Genomic DNA, 19,922 nt, shown 5'->3' on the forward strand with positions numbered 1-19,922 from the left:
GCTGCATTATTCTAATTTCTTTTGCCACTTTGGGCCAGAGGAACAAGCTTCGTACTAGGGCTGTCAAAGTTAACACGATAATAATAACACATTAACGCAAATTTGTTTTAACGCAACTTTCAATTTTGAGGTTGTAGCGGACTCAGTTTTAAAGCTAGAGTGAAGACACTGGTACCGTATGAAATGAACTATGAGGTCATACTAGCTTGTCGTGAAGGAGGCTAAATAACGTTCCAAACATTCGTTACATTTTGGCGAGGAAAAACTGGCATGGCCATTTTCCCCTTTGCAGACATGCCTACTTTATGATAATCACATGCAGTTTGGGGCTAGTCATAGTCAAGTCAGCACACTGACACACTGACAGCTGTTGTTGCCTGTTGGGCTGCAGTTTGCCATGTTATGATTTGAGCATATTTTTTAATGCTAAATGTAGTACCTGTGAGGGTTTCTGGACAATATCTGTCATTGTTTTGTGTTGTTATTTGATTTCCAATAATAAATATATACATACATTTGCATAAAGCAGCATATTTGTCCACTCCCGTGTTGATGAGAGGATTAAATACTTGACAAATCTCCCTTTAAGGTACATTTTGAACAGATAAACGTGTGATTAATTTGCAATTAATCATGATTAATCATGGACAATCATGTGATTAATCGCGATTAAATATTTTAATAGTTATTTCTTTATGTCTTTGAGAGCTAGATGGGTAGGCGATCCCATGAATGTGTTGCAGTGGGAGAAGTCAAGGGGGCTTTACTTTTCTCTATTTTTTGCTCATGTATTGGTTGAATTTCAGATGAATAAACAAATTGGTCCTATTGCTTTGTGCAGCAGACACCAATGTGTAACAAATCTTGCACGGTATTTGTTATCGTTCCTCATCAGACTCGTTGAAACCAAAGTGTTTCCTAACAGCTGAATGGCTTTTACCTTTCTTGTTGACCAAATGACCAAAGGTTCTCTTTCAGTCATCTTGGTTTGAGCTGAACTAGACAGGCCACAGCCTGGCTGAGAGTGACAACAATGACACAAGACAAAACGAGAGCATCATTGCGAATTGGATGCGGCACAATGATTGTTTTATCTCGATTATCTTGTTTTCGTAATCGTTGGAAGCCAAAATCATAATTGAAAATAAAATTTGATTAATCGCCCAGCTCTCTAAAACACAGAAGCAGAAATATTACTTATATATTGCTGGTCCATGTTTCTTTATTCCCACAGATAGGTGGCCAAACATTTGGTGTTGAGTGGGGTCCAGCATAGCTGACCAGAGTTTGATTGGAGAAAAACTGATACATCCGGGTAAACATCGGATTTTGCCGATGTTTACGCTGATGTGTCAGTTCCCCCCGATTTGAAGAGCTGGGCTTTCTTCCTAGCCGGTAAACCATACAGGGAGAAATCAATCAAAGAAGAGGCAGACATACCAATTCCTCCACTGACAATAGCTTGAATGGTCCATAATGCAACACAGCTGGGAAACACGGAGTGCTTTGAGTCAGGAAGTTACTCTATCTCTCAACCGGCATGAAATGTGGATCACTAACTGTCAGACCGGAGTAGACCAGACAAGTTGAGAGAAAGTGGGCACAACAAAAAAAAAAAAATTAAATCACTTCACCACAAAATATACTGGAAAGTTCAAACACAAATACTGAAACTTCTGGAAATCATTTAACATCCCAGAATGATGCTATGTAACAGATTGAAGTGAGTATCAAATGGCGGAACCGTCTTTAGGATTCTCTGTTGACGCCAAAGGCTTCCACTCGCTTTCAGAATACTAATTTAGCAATTTTAATCTGGCAGTCACCAGATCTGGAAAATCTGTGAAATTGCTTCAGTGCATGTTGATTCTAGTCGCTCCTCCTATGGTCACACACCCCCTCAGCCACTCTCACACCCCAGACTCCATTCAGACACATTTACTGTATCACCTGGATGCATCGAATTATCATATCAAGTCAGTCAAGCCCTCCTCTACAAGTTGGATGCGAGATGAAATGATTTGGCTGGTTAACATTTAAGGGGCTGCTGTCTTTCATACAAGAATAATGTCTTAATCTCTGTTTCAGTTTAGCCGAATAATAGATCTCAATCAAATAAATGGTCTCAATCGCTAGTTTCAAGTCTTCTTCAATACAGCGTGATGTTCATTTAGTGAATTATGGTCCCATTTAAAGTCAAATAGACCATAAAGCAGGGGATGCTTTAGGGCATTGCTACCTTGTGATTGACAGGTCGCTACCACGGCGTTGTCTGGTCTGGGTGTGTTGTCCATGTTTTCGCCTTACAACTTTGACCCTTTTTATTTAGTGCTGGTTGTACCTATAGCTCCAACCTCTTGTGTCACTTCTGGTTACAAAAAAAACAGCATGGCGACGGCCAAATACCAAGATGGCGATGGCCAAATCCATCCGCGTCAGTATTAGGCAGTCAGAACAACTGTCCCAACCGGTCGAGGCAGATGGCCACCCACCCAGAGCCTGGTTCTGCCCAAGGTTTCTACCCATTAAAGGGTTGGTTTTTTTTCTTGCCACTGTTGCACCGAGTGCATGCTCATGTGGGATCTCTTGTCGGGTCTCTAAATTACAGAGTACGGTCTAGACGGTCTAATGATTTGATGCTATATGAAAGTAAATTGAATTGAATAGTATAAAGAGTGAGAAAGTCCATTTTCCAACCAAGTACTTTTGTTGCCTATACCTAAGTAAGGAAACCTAAAAACCAAGTAAACCTATATTGTAAGTTTATTTTGAAAAGACACTGTGTAACTAGCGGAAACTGACACGTCCTCCCTGACATGTTCAAAACTGACGCTAGAGAGGTACTTAGAGCACTAACCAAGCCTCGATATTTGATGAGTTGCGAGTGAGAATGTGTAGAATATGTTGGAACTGCATTGTACTGCCAGACAGCGCATGGCTTCTACTAAAGACTTGTGTTTACAGATGCCCAAACGGCTCACAGTCGACATTGGACCCTCTTATCACATCCATTGGCTTTCTAAAGGGCTTGTTTGTCTGTAGACAGTTCAGAATGTGAACTGAACTGAAGAGCATAATTACTTGTCTTGGGACATGTGTTGCAATCTAGATCTGCATGGAGATTTGCTTTCCACCCTGCAGGTCCCTGCATGTGATTATGGCTGATTAGCTTATTACTCAGTTGCTCACAAATAATCAACAAAGAACCCCAAATACAAGAACTCTTAGATTAAGCGGTAATATCTGATATTATTCTCTGTGATGCAAAGCTTTTCATCAAATTTGAAACAAAAACATCAGGCACTAATTGCTGTGACTAAACCGAACCTCCTGCTCCTAATTAGGACCGTTTTGTTTGACAGTAGAGCTCAACTCTGTGCTTTTGTCTCTCCCCGCCTCAGACTCCCTCGGTGGCCCGTTCCCGTCCACATCACACCGATGCCACCACAAACCCAAGAGGTGCCTGCCCATCCAGTGTGGCAGCGTTGGCGGGCCCCTTCCCATCAGCCCGCTTCTTTTCCATCCAAACGCCAAGGGATCCCAAATTGTCATGGACCTCGCCCAGAAGACAGTCAAGAGGCAGGCGAGTTTCTGCAACGCCATCACCTTCAGCCACAGGCCCATAGCGCTGTACGAGCAAGTCCGCCTCAAGGTATTCTATATCAGAATGGAGCACTGGTGCTCCTAAAAGTCTGGGAGCTTTTAGACTGTCAAAACTATTCTACTGTTTTTTTTTCTTAGGTTGACATTGAAAATGTGGAGTTCCTCAATGAAGACTCAACTCAAAATGTCTGTATTGAGCTCAACAGTGAGGTTCCGGAAGTGAAAATCCCATTCATATTCTGAATCGCCGATTTGATTATTAGCCGTAAAGTCGTAACCATCCAAGGTAGAAATACTACAAGCTACGAGATTGTGACACGATATGCCCCTACAGAAGCCACAAGTCCGTATGATATCAAACATGTTTTAAGAAAAATGTGTTTTATTTGCGATGACACAGAGAAGTACTACGCTACCCACAATCCTTAGTGTAACAGCGACGTCTCTTATTGGTGGAGCTCACTGTTACCATGGAAATGTTTACCGCATCCGTAAATGGCTAGTGAGGGTATGCGCTCTTACGTGCTGCTCCATAGTCTGCTCCCAGATTTCAAACCGGGCCAACATGGCGGCTCCTTTGGAAACTTTCTCTTATATTATGAATATAGTTCACCGAAATGTGTTTCTGAAGACATTTAAGGCAAGAAGTAAGGCATGCAGTTACTGAATCTGTCTTCATTTTCGATTGACAATGGTTAGTTTCAAAGTTTTTCAGAGGCGGCAAGTTGCCATTCTCAATGGTTCATGGGATGAGTAGTTCCTTCAATCTTAAAATAATTATGTACACAGTTTTGTATCTTTGCCTTTTTTCCGTTTTCCAATTTTCGTTTTGCTCCGAATAAAATGTTTTATGGTCACGATTCATGTTGTAGCTGGTTGCCTTGGTTCTAGGTCTGTCCCCAATACCATTTTTGGGGGTTTTGAAGCTTTGGTGAGAAATATTAAAAGGTATTTGAAGCTTTGCTTCGCGGCGCGAGGCGCCGCAGGCTGACATGTTCTTCTGTCTGTCTGTCTCCATCTCCCCCGTTATATACCCGTCTGAGAATAACTAATAATAATTCATGTTGAATATTAATTGTGGGATTATTGCTTATTTCATGGGCTATTTGGAGATTTATACATTATTATAACATACCTGTATATATATATATATATATATATATATATATATATATATAAAAAAACAAAAGAAACAAAGCATTCGAATACTGATATGGAGGTTGATTACCATGGCAACGGTCAAAGCTTCGAAGCATTCGTGTCAGCCCTACTTGGTTCCATGCTTAAAACTCTTTATATAAGTATTTTCTGAAACGTCAATGGAGGGAATGAACGGGAATTTCACTTCCAGAACTGGAGCCGTTCAAAAAGTGGGCGGTCACTGTAGTGCTCTATTGGAATTGAAGCCATGTAGAGTCAAATATTATCTAGTATTTGAGAGTTGGGGGTGATTTACAGCTTCATGTCAAATGGCAGTCTGCAACACTTATCTCACATTTCTAGGAAATAATCAAATATTTTCCAAATAATACCAGTAAAGCCACATTCGGCTCTCTTTTCCCCAGATTACTAAAAAGCAGTGTTGCTGGAGCGGGGCTCTACGTCTGGGCTTCACCGCCAAAGACCCCTCCAGGATAAACCCAGACAACCTGCCCAAGTACGCCTGCCCCGACCTGGTGTCCCAGAGCGGCTTCTGGGCCAAGGCCCTGCCCGAAGAGTTCGCCAACGAGGGCAACGTTATCGCCTTTTGGGTCGACAAGAAGGGCAGAGTCTTCTACCGCATTAACGAGTCCAGTCCCATGCTGTTCTTCAGTGGAGTCCGCACAGCCGAGCCCCTCTGGGCCCTCATTGATGTTTACGGCCTGACCCGCGGAGTGCAGCTGCTAGGTAAGATGACATGAAATGCAGAGCTGAATTGCAAACCAGACAAAGCGGGCAACTGCCTCGGGAACTCAGACCCTCGGGGGCCCTAAAAATAAATCAGTTTGTGGTAATTTAATTAACTGATTAATATAAATTGAAATGGAAATGGGTTTACCAGAATAGTACATAATAGGACATATAATATATGTGTACATGCAGTTTTCAACGCTACCATTGGACGATAGAGACTCCAATTGTGCAAGCGATTGTGGTAATATCCAACACAATTGTGACTTTTTATCTCAGATACCATGGTAATTTTGGATCATACTGGGTCCAGTATATAAAACCAGATGCTAGTGTTTATTGCTGGTGGGTCACACATATTGTAACCCTTCACATAGAATCTTACATGTTGTAGTAGCTGACTGTTTGGTCCAGCCGGTCTCTGCCTTTTCTTCCAGTTGATTTTTGGGGAGGTGAAACATAGACTGCAGGACGACAATGTTGATAAGCGCTGCAAATTCATCCGTCGAAATAGATATGGTCGACCATCAAAGTGAAATGACTCGCGATCGTCCACGGGATAATGCGCCATTGCATTTAACCTTTTGAGTTTCCTTAGAACAGTGGTTCTTAAACTATGGTACACATACCACTGGTGGTACGCGTACTCTCTCCAGTGGTACACGGAGGAATCTCTGACTATCGATTCCTCTGTATTGATGCTTTCCCACAGTTAACAACAACAGCGCAGCGCTACTGAACCTGAGGGATGCACCCTATTTTTTCCCTGATAAAGCGACACTGTGAACAGCAAATTTGTGTTGAAATGAGCAGGAGGAGAGTTAGTAACGTTAGCTGTTAGCAGTCGGTGGGCAGCACAGTCCTGACTGGCTAAATACCGGAGATACGAACGTTTACGGAGGTGCCATTGAGTTATTGTTATGACTCGTTCAAAGCCGGCTCAGGAAAAATTACTATTGGGCGAAGGTAAATTACAACGTTAACATGATGGGTTCAGCTCGTCTAGCTTGCCCCGATATTGTGTTATTTGATTTGATTTCACTTTACTATCAGGACATTTAACCAAATAACAGAACCATATACAAACATATGACGGCTGTGGCTCAAAGGTAGTGCGGGTCGTCCACCAATCGGAAGTCGACAGTGAAGGCTTTGCCGTCGGTGTGTGAATGAGTATTTAGATTAGATACTGATGGGCAGGTTGGCACCTTGTATGACAGCCTCTGCCATCAGTGTATGAATGTGTGTGAAGGGATGAATGCTGACATGTAGTGTAATGCGCTATATAAATGCAATTTAATTTACCATGATGTAATATTACCAGTCAGGGACAACATAATTTGAAAACTTGACTCAAGTGTTTGGCCCACAATCTTTAAGCAAATCCGCAGCAGTGGAGCCAGTCTCGCTTTAAGATGAACATAGAGAAACAACTAGGATCTGTTTGTTTGCTCCAAATGACCTCAGTCTCATGAGAAAGTAAATGTTTTGTTGTGTCTGGTCACAGATATAATCTATATATGTGCACTCCAAGATAAAGCAGAGGAAACTGGTTCAATCTGTGTGTTACTATGGACAGTAACAAGTGGAGGATAAGAGTTCACCGGGAGACCAAAAATAATTTCTCGTGTCTTCTTTGGATTAATAATTAGTGATCCACTCCACTAATCTGTCCGTATGATACTGATGAACACTCGGATCATCTTCAGTGCCGAACAAAGACAATAGTGTCGTATGATCTGAAAACTTCAAAGTGAATGTATTTGGAATAGGGCTGTCACGAAATCAATTTTTCTCAACACGATTATCGTGGCAAAAAGTATAATTATTGTTATTATTATTATATAATAATAATAATTTTATTATAATAATAATAACACTGACAGCTGTTTTTGCCTGTTGGGCTGCAGTTTGCCATGTTATGATTTGAGCATATTCTTTATGCTACATGCAGTACCTGTGAGGGTTTCTGGACAATATTTGTCATTGTTTTGTGTTATTAATTTATTTCAATTAATAACTACATATATTTGCATAAAGCAGCATATTTGCCCACTCCCATGTTGATAAGAGTATTAAATACTTGACAAATCTCCCTTTAAGGTACATTTTGAACAGATAAAAAATGTGCGATTAATTTGCGATTAAATATTTTAATCGTTTGACAGCCCTAACGAAAACACAACGTTTTTTATCGTCAGGTGATTGTACACTAAAGAAAAGATACTCATCAATATTGTATTCCATTTCTGCGAATAGATACCCCTAACTGTTACACACTGGTCCTTTAAGTGTTCTGCTTATGACAAGGACAATTTTTTAAAAAAAGTCTTGTCGAAGCATCGTCGATTGTGATAATTTTTCTTTGTCACTGTCATCACAGTTTCTTTCTTCGAAAGCCATGACGTTTCATTCCTGCAGATGACAAAGTAGGTTTTTATTGCGTCCTGTTTACCGTAAACAGGTCCTTCCTAGAGGTTACACTTCCTGTTTTTTTTGTGTACAGTAAAGCCTTCCATGAAGCGATGGAATAACAACGAACAAAGGCTATCTATATCTGACCAATATTTGGCCCTAAAGGCAGCAAGGGGATGTCTGCTGTGCATTAACCAAGGTATGCTGGGTAGCTCAACATGCATAGCCCAGGATAGTATGGCCCAGGCTTTGATGTGAGAGAATGTATGCACATATTTCTTTTCCCTGGTGCTGTCATTCCCTCTGCTGTCGTGAAAATAGACCAGGGGGTCACATGTCCCACAGATAGAACATTTGATTGTAATTGGGTGTACTGTGTTGATTGGTTCTCCAGGGTGGTGGTGGGGGGGGGGATGGTTAGCGTCATGAGTATTCTTTGCTTTCCCCTCTCTGCCTGTCTTTCCACCTGATGACACTAAGTGGCACTTATGGTTTCTAACTCAAAGTCTTGTTTCTGTATGTAAGTCTGTCCTAATAAATGGACTGTTTGTGGACAGATCTCAGATAATGGGACACGTAGAAAATGGTAAATAAGCAGAGGCCCAGCAGTTGAGCTGATACCACCCCGAGGTTCGCTGTGATTGAAGTCTCTATAATGCATCTTTCTGAGAGATGTCTGACCCTCCTTTGAAACAATGCTCCAAGCACCAAAACCGGGCTTCTCCTTAGCCCTATTAAGTCATTTCTACTGTCTTTTTTTACAGTCAGGCCATACGCAGGGCTGCCTTCATGTTCCTCAGGGGGCCAACTGACTGACATCTGCCCCTCCGAACAGGCCCCCTGTTCAGAGGGGTGGAACCGCTATACCGAAGGTCGACATAGAAATACATCATCCAGACTAGACGCGGCCCCCTTTTGTGACGCCGAATGGCCAATTGTGTCCGCTCTGCGCATCACGTTTCTGTGCGCAACGCTCCGTGAACCTTTCCCCTATCCTCCGATAAGCCCTTGGGCTTCCACATCTGAGGCCTTCTCCCTCGCTTTCGCTCCTTATTTCATCTGACATTTGAAGGGGGCTGTTGTTGTTGTTTTTCCAGCCTCGGATTCTCAATTAAACCAGTAGCTTGGCAGGCAACACATAAGCAATAGAAGTGATAAAAATGCAGTATTTCCTGTATTACTTTTTTATAAATCTTCCAATACCTAAATCAGAACAAATCAAGCTTTAACTGCTGTTGAAAAAAGGTTTTGTTACAACTGTTGACATTCTATCTTCAAACCCTTTCTTCCCCCCCACCTCTATTCTTTGCCAAAATTTCCCCTGTAGGATCGATACCATTTATATTCTCTCCATTTTTTCAGGGGCAAGTGAGATTATTCATTGTGCCTCCTTGGAAATACTATAATCCTCGCTACATAAAGATTGAATTAAAATTCTATGGTGGATTAAGTTTCTCGCTCAAAGACATTTTGTACAGCTCGTGTATGTCGGCCTTTCATAATGTAAGTTAGCGGGGGGGGTGGGGAGGGGGCTCTGGTAGTGTCTCTAGTGTCCCCACTAGACATGCAGCTTCCACTGCCTATTCAAATCTACCTGTCTTCATATCACTTGACATGCTTCTCCTTCCAGCTGTTGCATTATATTGCCCTTTTTAGTTAACGGCTCCTGTGTTTTGTCAGCTCACTGTCAGTATTTAATGGGTGGAGGTTTTTTTCATGCACACGCTGCTGGGTGCTTTGCTTTATTATGACTGATGGTTAAACGAGTGGAAGGCAGGTCTTGTCACAGGTTGCTATTCTGCCAACTCCTGCACTTACAACAACCCACAGGAAATTGATTTCATCCCTTTTTTGTCCTTTACCAAAAACAAAATGAATATGAAGCTTGAAATGAATGAAAATTTAAAAACAAAAAGGCAAAAAATAAATAAGGCCTGTGTGAAACCCAAGCCCCCAGGAAGAGCACCGGTTGTCAATCCTGACTTTCGTAGTGACCTCCGTGTCCGTCACGTGATGCATCGGGCCCAAAAAGACTTTTTCCCATAAACTTACATTGGGAAAGAGACGTCTGTAACTCAGCGGATCATTTTTTTGAGGTGAATCAACTTCCCAGTACGAACACTCTAATAGTCCTTATTTTAAAAATTAAGTTTTTAAAGTTGTAAAACGCACCAATAGCTGAATCCAGAGTTATTTCCCTTCCTCCGTTCATGTTAGTGAGACCCAGACCGAGGCCGGAGCGCCAAGCCGTGACGACGGCGTGACGTTGAGACCCCCTGACCAAGTCATGTGACCGAGCGGACGCTACTCCGCCAATCATCTCGAACGCTACTCCGCCAAGATCCGGGTACTATTCCAGACGTAAGTCGAGCCATTTAGGGTTCATGCGCCAATGAACAACTCTCATAGGAATGAACGGGGCCCCGCCTCCAGCGCTGTATCCAGTTCTTTTAATACATCCATGGTGAAATCGCGCCCTGTACTCATCCTCGAGCGACATCACGATCTTAAAACACACACGTAATTCAAAATGAAGAGAACTATTGACTACAAGAAATATGTAGCGGTGGCTGTTGCACTTATAGATATAGAAACGTCGATACCACCACAGGCTCACTGAATCCCCTAGAAATGCATCTATATTTTTTTTATAAAAATGCAGAACTAATAATTTGTTGTAATGATGAATAATATCAACCTTGTTGTATCTTCTTATCGACAGAATAAGAAACCAACAAGATAAGAAGATTGTTGAATTAGATATTTTAACATTTTTCGGCCCTTTGTTTCATCACTACTCAGCTTATCAACCCAGTTCTTCAACATCCCTCGTTAAAGGGAAAATATCATAATGCACGTACATCTGGGTATCTGGAGTACCTACCAACCCACAAACTGTGAAATAAGACGACCCAGTCAGTTTATTGTGGGCTCCTTGGATCAGAAAACATGTGATTCAACAATGCACGGCTCCCCTTCCTATGTCACATGCAGGCTGATTAGAATATACCGCCCACAGCTGGAGAACTACCTTTGTTAAGGTGCACCATATTTTTCTCACAAGGAGGGGGGGGGTCTTAGAGAGACAGGAGCTAAAACGGAGCGTTTCAGACAGAAGGTGAATACAGTTACAGTATATTCAGACAGACAGGATGAAAAAAATAATGTTTTTTGAACATGAAAGCATGTCAAACATGTTCTAGTAGAAACCATAAATACAAGGATGAACCTGGAAATGAGCACGATATCTCCCCTTTAAAGTTCCCCCGGTGCCAAACCACCTCATCTGCCCTTTACAGGGGGCTGGCGGCGCTACAATTGTTAATATGAAAACATTGATTATATAGCTGCATTCATTTTTTAATGTCTTAGCGCGTGTTCAGAGCAACGCTTTGCATGTGCCTTTGTATCTTGAGATGTATCATCTGTTCAGCGTCCCCGTGCTGCTCTGAGGTCAGAGCAGGAGCAGAAGAGCGAAGAATGACCCCCGGGCGACATTAGGAACTGCTTTGATGTAGAAAGATTGAAATAGGAGCCGTATCACGTGATAATCCACCCCAAAGGATTCATCATGCAGTACGTGACAGGAACAAGGGGGTGAGGGGGGCAGGGATGATTTTGTGGTTTCACACCCCCGTGAGCATGATGACAGCAATTTATGAGTTTCCCCTCCTACCATCCAACCTGCTAATGAAGCTCAAACAGTGTATTCACAGTGACTGCATACACAAATGTAGGCGAGCGTACTTGATAGGGGTGGGGAACAAAAATCACCTATGTATCGCGATTTCTTTAATTACAATTTGGAAACGATTTTTGAATGCCAGAATCGATATATTTGCTTCATTTGAGTCTATGCGGAGGTAGAAGGAAGTTTTATTGTTGTAGTCTGAGTAACTTGACGTCATATCTGTTCCGTATCCGTCAACCAAAACAAACCACAGTGAGCCGAAACGACAAAGTAGAAAACGGCGGAGGGTCAGTGTGGATACGACCTGCACCCTCACATTTTCAATCCAAAGTGGTAAACACTACACATCCAGTAAAGACATCACGGCTAAAGCTGCATGCTAACTCTATCAAGGACAGGAAACGTTTCCGTATCGCGGTTTTATCGTAGAGCTGACCATGGATGTATAAAGAGAACAGAGCTGGGAGAGCTAGAGACGGACTTGGCGAAGTTAGCGGAAGCATACTCGTGTGGCTACGTCTGGTTTTCAAAATAAGGTGTTAACAAAGGGAACTGTTTATACAAAATACATATATAGAAATAAGATTGATTGGATTATATTCACCAGAAGTATAAAACATTACACGTCCCTTATAAATTAAAAAGAAAATACCACTAATTTGTGAGGGAAATGTCTTTATTCTTTGATTTTTGGGTTGCTGGAAAAAAAATTTAATAAATAATTCCTGACAATGACTGATATATTTGACTTCAGGACATCTCTTACTACATACATGCTGAAAGTTTTTTTTTTTACTGTATCAATTTAGATATTTTCCAATGTAAAAAGCACTAGAAGGATGTGATTTTGTTCCCATAGTCTAGTGATAAATAAGTTAACAAAAATTGCAATACTTTTAGAATCGCAATACTTATGTATACAAAATACATATCAAATCGGCACCCCAAGTATCGTGATAGTATCGATTCGGGAGATAGGCGTGTCATCCCAGACCTAACACTTGAACACATCCACGTTTTTATACTTCTGCCACAAAGAAAAAGGTGTCAGATGCGGTGACGTCTCTGCTTCTTAGATGCCTGAGGTATAGCAGGTGATTGACTGCACTGGCCTTGAACTGGGCAAATACAATATTGCGGCGGTTTTGGCAGAATAATCTTTGGTGCAGACTGAAGCTGTCCCCATAGTCTTGAAATCCAACAAGCCAGAAAAGGTTGTTTAATATATACCCAATATCCCGGTTCCTATAAGGTTAGCTGTCACTCCCGTATGTACACACACACACACACACACACACACACACACACACATCATGCACACGGCAGAGCTTTTTACTTGACATCGGGAAAGGAGGGCTGTTACTGAGTAATTCCAGCTGTTGTGAAGCCAGCAGGACTCAAGATTGTATGAGTCAGTCACAGTGGAGCTTTAATCAAGAGGGGGCCCTGTGTGGGACTTCCCTGAAGGACGAGAGAATGAAGTCTGATTGCAAAGCCTTGAGGTTGCTAACACCTTTTCAAACAGGCTGATTCAGAGAAGGGGTTTGCCAATCTAGCTGTCACCTCAAAGAAGCAAAGAAGTTAATTTAGTTCGTACAAAAGACTTGAGTCCTGGAAGAGAGGCTATCTCTGTAGTCATCAGGAAAAACTGCATTTCCAGCGTGTGGTGGAAACACTGAAGAGCTTCTGACGTCTGTGATGTTATGAGAGATTGTCCCCAGGTGATGGATTGAATTACACTGACTTGCACCATCAGGAAGCAACAGCAACGTGTTTGCTGTCACTCACGATTTGCAGAGCACTGAGGGAAATTTTAGAACATGTTTATCGAATCGACCAGAAAATATGTTGCCGGTTTCACTCAAAGCTGTGTGCTCTTTCTTCAATATATCTCTCTGTATGTATATATGACAACATGATCTCCTCATTTTGCAGGACATTGATTGTAGCAGTTGTGTAAAGATGACAGATGTGGGCTATAGGTGAAAAGGAAAACTAATCCTGGAAAGCCGCAGCGCTTCAGCGAGAGTAAAACAATGTGTGAAGGCTTGATGGATGGAGGCGCGGCAGGCCCCCCCCGACTCTTTGTTTACGTCTTTCACAAGACGTGTCAGAAGAGCTAGCTTATCTCTGGCAGCGCAGTCGGCTCGCCGGGCGGGGTCTGACGTCCCGTTTGAACCTTTCACAACATGTCAGCATTGGCGAGGCTCAAGTGAAGGGATGCCATCTCTGATAGAAATGACATCCCTCTCCTTGTGTTTCTCAGCTGGTTTTGTTTGAAGAGCGTGCTTCGACACCTACTCGTGCTCAGAGGTTTCCCTTTACTGGTTTTTACAGGTGTGGGGGGAATGGGGATCAAGCACAATTTGTCTCGGTGTCAAAATAAAACGCAGGCTTTGTCGAGCAGCATTTAGCGCTGAACGTAGTACAGATATGGAATTTCAAATAGTATTATATACATGGAGCTCCAACAGTCCCTTTACTGTACAAACCCTCTCAGACTACATTATTATGCATGACTAGCAACTCGATCAAAACCTGCTGTGGAGCATTATTGTATTAACTTATTAATGACATATGAAGTTTGGATTAACCTCTTAAACTCCCCCAGGACGCCGGCGTCCTCAGTCGACGTTGTTACTCCTTCAGAGGCTGTAGCAGGCTCAGTTTGATAGCAGATATACTGGTAATCATGTGAAACTAGAAAACCTGAGGAATCCACTGGTACCAACCATGTCATGCTAGCTTGTCGGGAAGGAGGCTAAGTAACGCTCCACAGTTTGGTGAGGGAAAACTGGCATGGCAATTTTCAAAGGGGAAATGAGTTCTATGAGTATTTCTTTTACAGACACGCCCACTTTATGATAAACACATGCAGTTTTTTGCATGCAGTATAAATGTTTTATTTTCGCCTATTCTAAAATTGTTTATTCGAATATTTCTGCATACTGGGGTCCCTAAACAGTCTTGGAATTACATAAATTGGGTATCACTGTAAAGCTGAGACTCTTGTCGATCTAATGAGTCCAACTGTATTCATGTGTGATGATGTTAGTCCCCATAGGAGACATTTCATTGTCCACTTTTTGAAACTTGACCTCACTGTATAAAATGACCTGTGGTGACCTCTAGGATAATCACAGCCTCGTGAAACTTTACAACCACAAACTAGAGACCTAGAGCATTCAGAGGATTGATGGATCAAACTAGAGACCTAGAGCATTCAGAGGATGGATGGATCAAACTAGAGACCTAGAGCATTCAGAGGATAGATGGATCAAACTACAGACCTAGAGCATTCAGAGGATGGATGGATCAAACTAGAGACCTAGAGCATTCAGAGGATGGATGGTTTTCCTAGCTAGATTGACAATAAGGGGATTTCTGAGCAGTTTACACAACAGAAGTGCTCGCCATCCAAGCGCTGAAAAAAATGCAATTCTTGCAGAAATCTCCAAAATGAGTCAAAGAGAGTTTGTGATCCCAAATCACAGCATGGCTTTTTCTATGGTGTTCCTCAAGGTCTTGGTGTCTTAATGTGGTATTTTGGAGAGATTATTGATCATTTTTATCAGTTCTCAAGTGGTAAAAAATAGTTAAATTTAGCACCAAATCTGTGTAACAAATGGTATCAACCCAAAAATTGCGGCAACTGATGAGACATAATAGAGCATGGGAATGACCATCATGTACTTCTGTTATAATGTTCTTAGCCCTTATACACTCTAAACGTTCAACTTTGAATAGGCACCTAACCAAAACACAGTTCTGATCTCAAATTAATCTTCAGGTTCTCAGCTTTCAGATGGTGTACACTACTTCTATGTGACATCTACTGTTGACCTGCTATCTCCTCCTAAAGACCCCCTGTACCCCTCTAAAACAGACAAAAATGGGTCTATAGCGCTTCGACCACAGGGACCAGGGTCTGGATTAAGTTCCTGGGACATTTTATGGGGCTTTTTCACCCCCAAAAAAAGACCCTGGTCGAGGGGTAGTGCTTTCTGAAAGTACCGGAACTTTTGGGGTGGAGTTTGCAGGGATGACCTCGGCTGATTGTTGAAACACACAAACAGCACCGCTGCTTCAACTCGTGTACCACTTCATTCATAAAACAAGGAAGCACTCTGGTATCGATTAAGGACCATTTCAGGACGAGGGGAGAACATTTCTCTCTGTTTAATAACATTAAAAGTAAAGTTAGGTTCTGCTGTAGGCTTCCTGACTCATTATAAAAAGAAGACAGAAAGAAAAAGAGAGATCGTGCCGGAAGAACGGTAGAAGAGAGTGCGACGGTGCTGTCAATGAGAGAAAGAAAATTTAATTTTTGATTGTTTTACGGCTGTTACGTTTTTTTTCGAGCGTGTTTTTTAGATGAAACAGTCATGTCTTGTTGCCTTTTCATACGTCAGCGGACTAATTTGTCTAATCTTCACAGTTCTTTACACCACGGTGGAAATGCAGACAACAGAGGGCTGAAGGAACCTTTTAGTTCCTTGAAAAGTAGTTCCAGGGACTTAAAATCCCCAGGTTAAACCGAGTTGTTAAACCGGTCGGTCTGGTGTTGGCCGACATGTAAATGTGATGTTAGCCTTTGCTTTATGATAGAAGTGAGTGAGAGAGAGAGAACAGGAGTGTGCGTGAGTGAATTAGCACAACCTTCATCAGTGGTATAATTTGGTTTGCTTTTCCCTTCCCACGTCATTTGAAACTGTTTTCATTAGCCCACGGCAACACCGAGACTAATTAGCATGAAAAACTTACTGAATATCTAATGACAATTAGAAGAACTTAGCAGGGGGACGAGATGAGAGAAATGTTAAACCCAACCCTAATTATGAAAGTCCCACAGTGTTCAGAGAAACAAACACTGTTTAAATGTTACTGAATAGAAAAAGCAGGTTTTTCTCGGGATACAATACAGAGAATGTTTGAAATAAAAGACGATTTAGAAAAAGGAAATAACTTCTGAAATACTTCTCCTTTTGCACTTTTGGCTTTTGGCTCTCTCCGTACTCTACTACGGCTCCTCTGCTCGGACCACACTGACATGAAGTCATGTGGAATGACAGAAATCTGTTAGGGGTTATCCAGCCCAGAGAGAGACAGACCAGGGTCCCCATACTTCTGGGAGAAACCCATTACTTTCAGTGAAATGATGATTTGATTATTGCGCGCACTTGACTGGCAGTGGTGTTTGACTTGGCAGGACTCAGCCTCCCAGTTAATAGCAGCACTTGATGCTTCACTCAGAACCCTCCAACAAAAACATACAAGATGGTGTAAATCTTGACTCCTCCGTACTCATTTAGGAAACGTATCTTAGTGTTGTAAAGACCTCTCGGCATCAAGCGAAGCAAATTTAGCAACGTTGTGTTTCTTGGCTTCGGTTTGCTACGTGTATTTTATGGTGCATGTTGTTCAGAGAGCTCAAAAGGCCAAGAACAATAAACTGCATTTGTATGATTTGGCATTTCGAATTTTAAATGACTGTACCTTGGCTGGATACTCCGGTTCACTAAAGTCCTCTCCAAAGAAACACATCAGAAGACATTAGGAAAATAATTCCATTTTGAACTTTATCAGTAGTGAGAATATTCAGCGGATAACTTTTTAATGGGGGTAACCTCAAGGTAACCTGTCAAAGATTTATGTGGAGTTTCCTGTTTTTCACTCAACTCTGTGCGTCTTTCCCCCCGTGCTCAAAAGAAGTTGTTTTAGTTCAAAGTGTGATGTTCAGTGAAGATCCAGCCGTTGGAAACTGCTCGGCCTCTGAAGCAGCAGCGGTGGAGAAACAACGCCATATTTACTGCTTATACGCTTATAGACTGAGTGAGGCAGAGTGACAACAGGAGTCACGTGGTGTATGAGTGTTCCTGTATGACACAGTTCAATCAAGTGGATGAGCGTCAGCATGCCTGATCACATACATGATTCAAATATAAGGCAGCCATGTTAGTCATGCTGTGATTATCCTCCTACTGAGCAGGCAGACGATAGCGTTCCAGTTCCAGGTATTAAACAGACCCCGAGGTTAGCCAAACGTGTTTGGAAGAGAAAACGAGGCTGAACAGTAACATGATTACCCAAATCGTCTGTTGTAAACAGCCATCCCAGTTTACAGGTCGACACCCTGGTTCAGCTTTGACGTCCTGATTATTACGGACATTTTGCTCGCGCTCACTTCTGTTCTACATAAAGATATTTTTAGAATAGAGTTGCAACAATTGCAGCTATTTTGACAATCAATGAATCCTTTCGGTCATTTTTTTCAAACAAAATGCCAAATATCCTCTGGTTCCAGCTTCTCAGATGTGACAATTTTTAGATTGTTAGTCAGACAAAATAAGCTAATTGAAGACATCGCCAGGGATCCTGCCATTTTTACCTCCACCAAGGCCGAAGGCCTAGGAAGGAGGTTATGTCTTCACCGGCGTTGGTTTGTTGGTTTGTTTGTTTGTTGGTTTGTCCGTTTGGAGGATTACTCCAAAAGTCCGTGATGGATTTTAATGAAAGTTTTTGGAGGGGTGGGGTGTGACACAATGGACAATCCATTAGATTTTGGTGGCGATCAGGATTATAATCCGGTTTAGGGTATTTTTGTCAATAACTCCGCTCAGCCCGTGCATTAACACCACAAGCTTGAAGACATGCGCAGTGTAACTGATGACGCGTTCATGACGCGTCACCCTGCCTCTTTCCTTCTGCCTACAGAGGGACAGAGAGAGTACGGCGGTGGAGGGAGGGGGGGGGACGACTGTAGAGTCAGTGTTTTTTTCACATTAAACTCTGTGAAATTACAGTTGAGTTGGACCAAAGCACACTTGATGATTGTTGGAAAGAGTAACGACGACGGTTTAAGTGAGTTTTACTTTGTTTCTGTTCAGTTTGAATGAAGTGTTTTACAATGCTCCGCTACGTACAGCTGATCTCAACATAAACACTAATATAGGTGGATGATGGGGCAAGCTAAACGGAGAAGGGGGGCAATCGTACTCGGGCACCTTGACGGAGGTCTGCGCTCTCCGAGTGCCATAATAGTTTCACTAGTTTTTTAACATTTCATAAACAAATCAATAAATGAGTCATCACATTAATTTATAATGAAAATAATCGTTAGTTGCAGCCCGAAACCAGATAATGTTTCTCAACTCTTGGCTTGTTTCTGCCCGGGGTTTCATGCAGCATTGGATTTCATTATGGCTGTGCAGCCTGGCTTTACTTTCCTATACAACGAAACTGCATTGTTAATGTCCTCCTGGACTACATTTGTATTTGGTGTATCACAAATACATTTAATTATAGTCCATGTAAGTTCACGGGAGGGGGAGGGGGTTGGGTGGATGGATGGATGGGTCAAACACAGGACTTTGACCCAGGAGGCCGCTGTTAGTGTCCCGAGTGAAACCAAAAGTCATTGTTGACTTTATACTTATTATGTAACGTCGTTAGGCTTGTTACATAACATCACGGAAGAAAGTCTGCTGAGGATTATATATTCACACTAGATACGTTGTTACAAGGCCTGTCAAAGAAAACGCCATAATAACACGTTAACGCAAATTCGTTCGCCAGCAATTACTATGATTAACGCAACTTGTGTTTTTTGGTTGAAGCGGGCTCAAGTTTTAAAGCTACAGTGATTGGTACCATTGGTACATCCCCACTTTATGATAATCACATGCAGTTTGGGGCAAGTCATAGTCAAGTCAGCACACTGACACACTGACAGCTGTTGTTGCCTGTTGGGCTGCAGTTTGCCATGTAATGATTGGAGCATATTTTTTTATGCTAAATGCAGTACCTGTGAGGGTTTATGGACAATATTTATCATTGTTTTGTGTTGTTAATTGATTTCCAATAATAAATATAAGCAAGCAAGCATATTTTCCAGTATTAGATACTTGACAAATCTCCCCTTACGGTTGAACAGAGAAACAATGTGCGATTAATTTGCGATTAATTAAATATTTGAATCGATTGACAGCCCTCGTTGTTACGATTATGATTAACACAAACCATGATTTCTTTTCTCACCTTAACCTTAACATGTTTTGTTGCCTAAACCTAACCAGTTGTTTCTGCAAGCGCGATGCGAGGCTGATATCATTTGTATTTATGAAATATATTTTTGGTTAAGAAACGTCGATATTCAACGTATCCCTGGTTTGCAGAAACTACAAAAAATGTTTGGGGTTGATTTATCGGATCTTTATCTCTGAAAAACAGCTGCCTGGTGCTGCTGTATTCAAGGTCGATGAGACCGTTGGTGAGACTGAACCGAAACAGTAAACTTGTGATTTCTTAAAACCAAAACAATGAA

General features: G+C 41.9%; 1 protein-coding gene across 2 annotated transcripts in view; it reads left to right on the forward strand.

Moving 5' to 3' along the window:
- The window catches only part of neurl1aa (neuralized E3 ubiquitin protein ligase 1Aa), a 103,961-nt gene that overhangs the window by 56,843 nt on the left and 27,196 nt on the right, over positions 1 to 19,922 (forward strand). For both annotated transcript variants that reach the window (XM_037764133.1, XM_037764134.1), the window contains exons 2-3: positions 3,402 to 3,652; positions 5,169 to 5,490. In XM_037764133.1, coding sequence (XP_037620061.1) covers positions 3,402 to 3,652; positions 5,169 to 5,490 — 573 coding nt within the window. The remainder of the gene's footprint in view (positions 1 to 3,401; positions 3,653 to 5,168; positions 5,491 to 19,922) is intronic.

This window comes from Sebastes umbrosus, chromosome 3, assembly GCF_015220745.1.
Source record: "Sebastes umbrosus isolate fSebUmb1 chromosome 3, fSebUmb1.pri, whole genome shotgun sequence".
NCBI lineage: Eukaryota > Metazoa > Chordata > Actinopteri > Perciformes > Sebastidae > Sebastes > Sebastes umbrosus.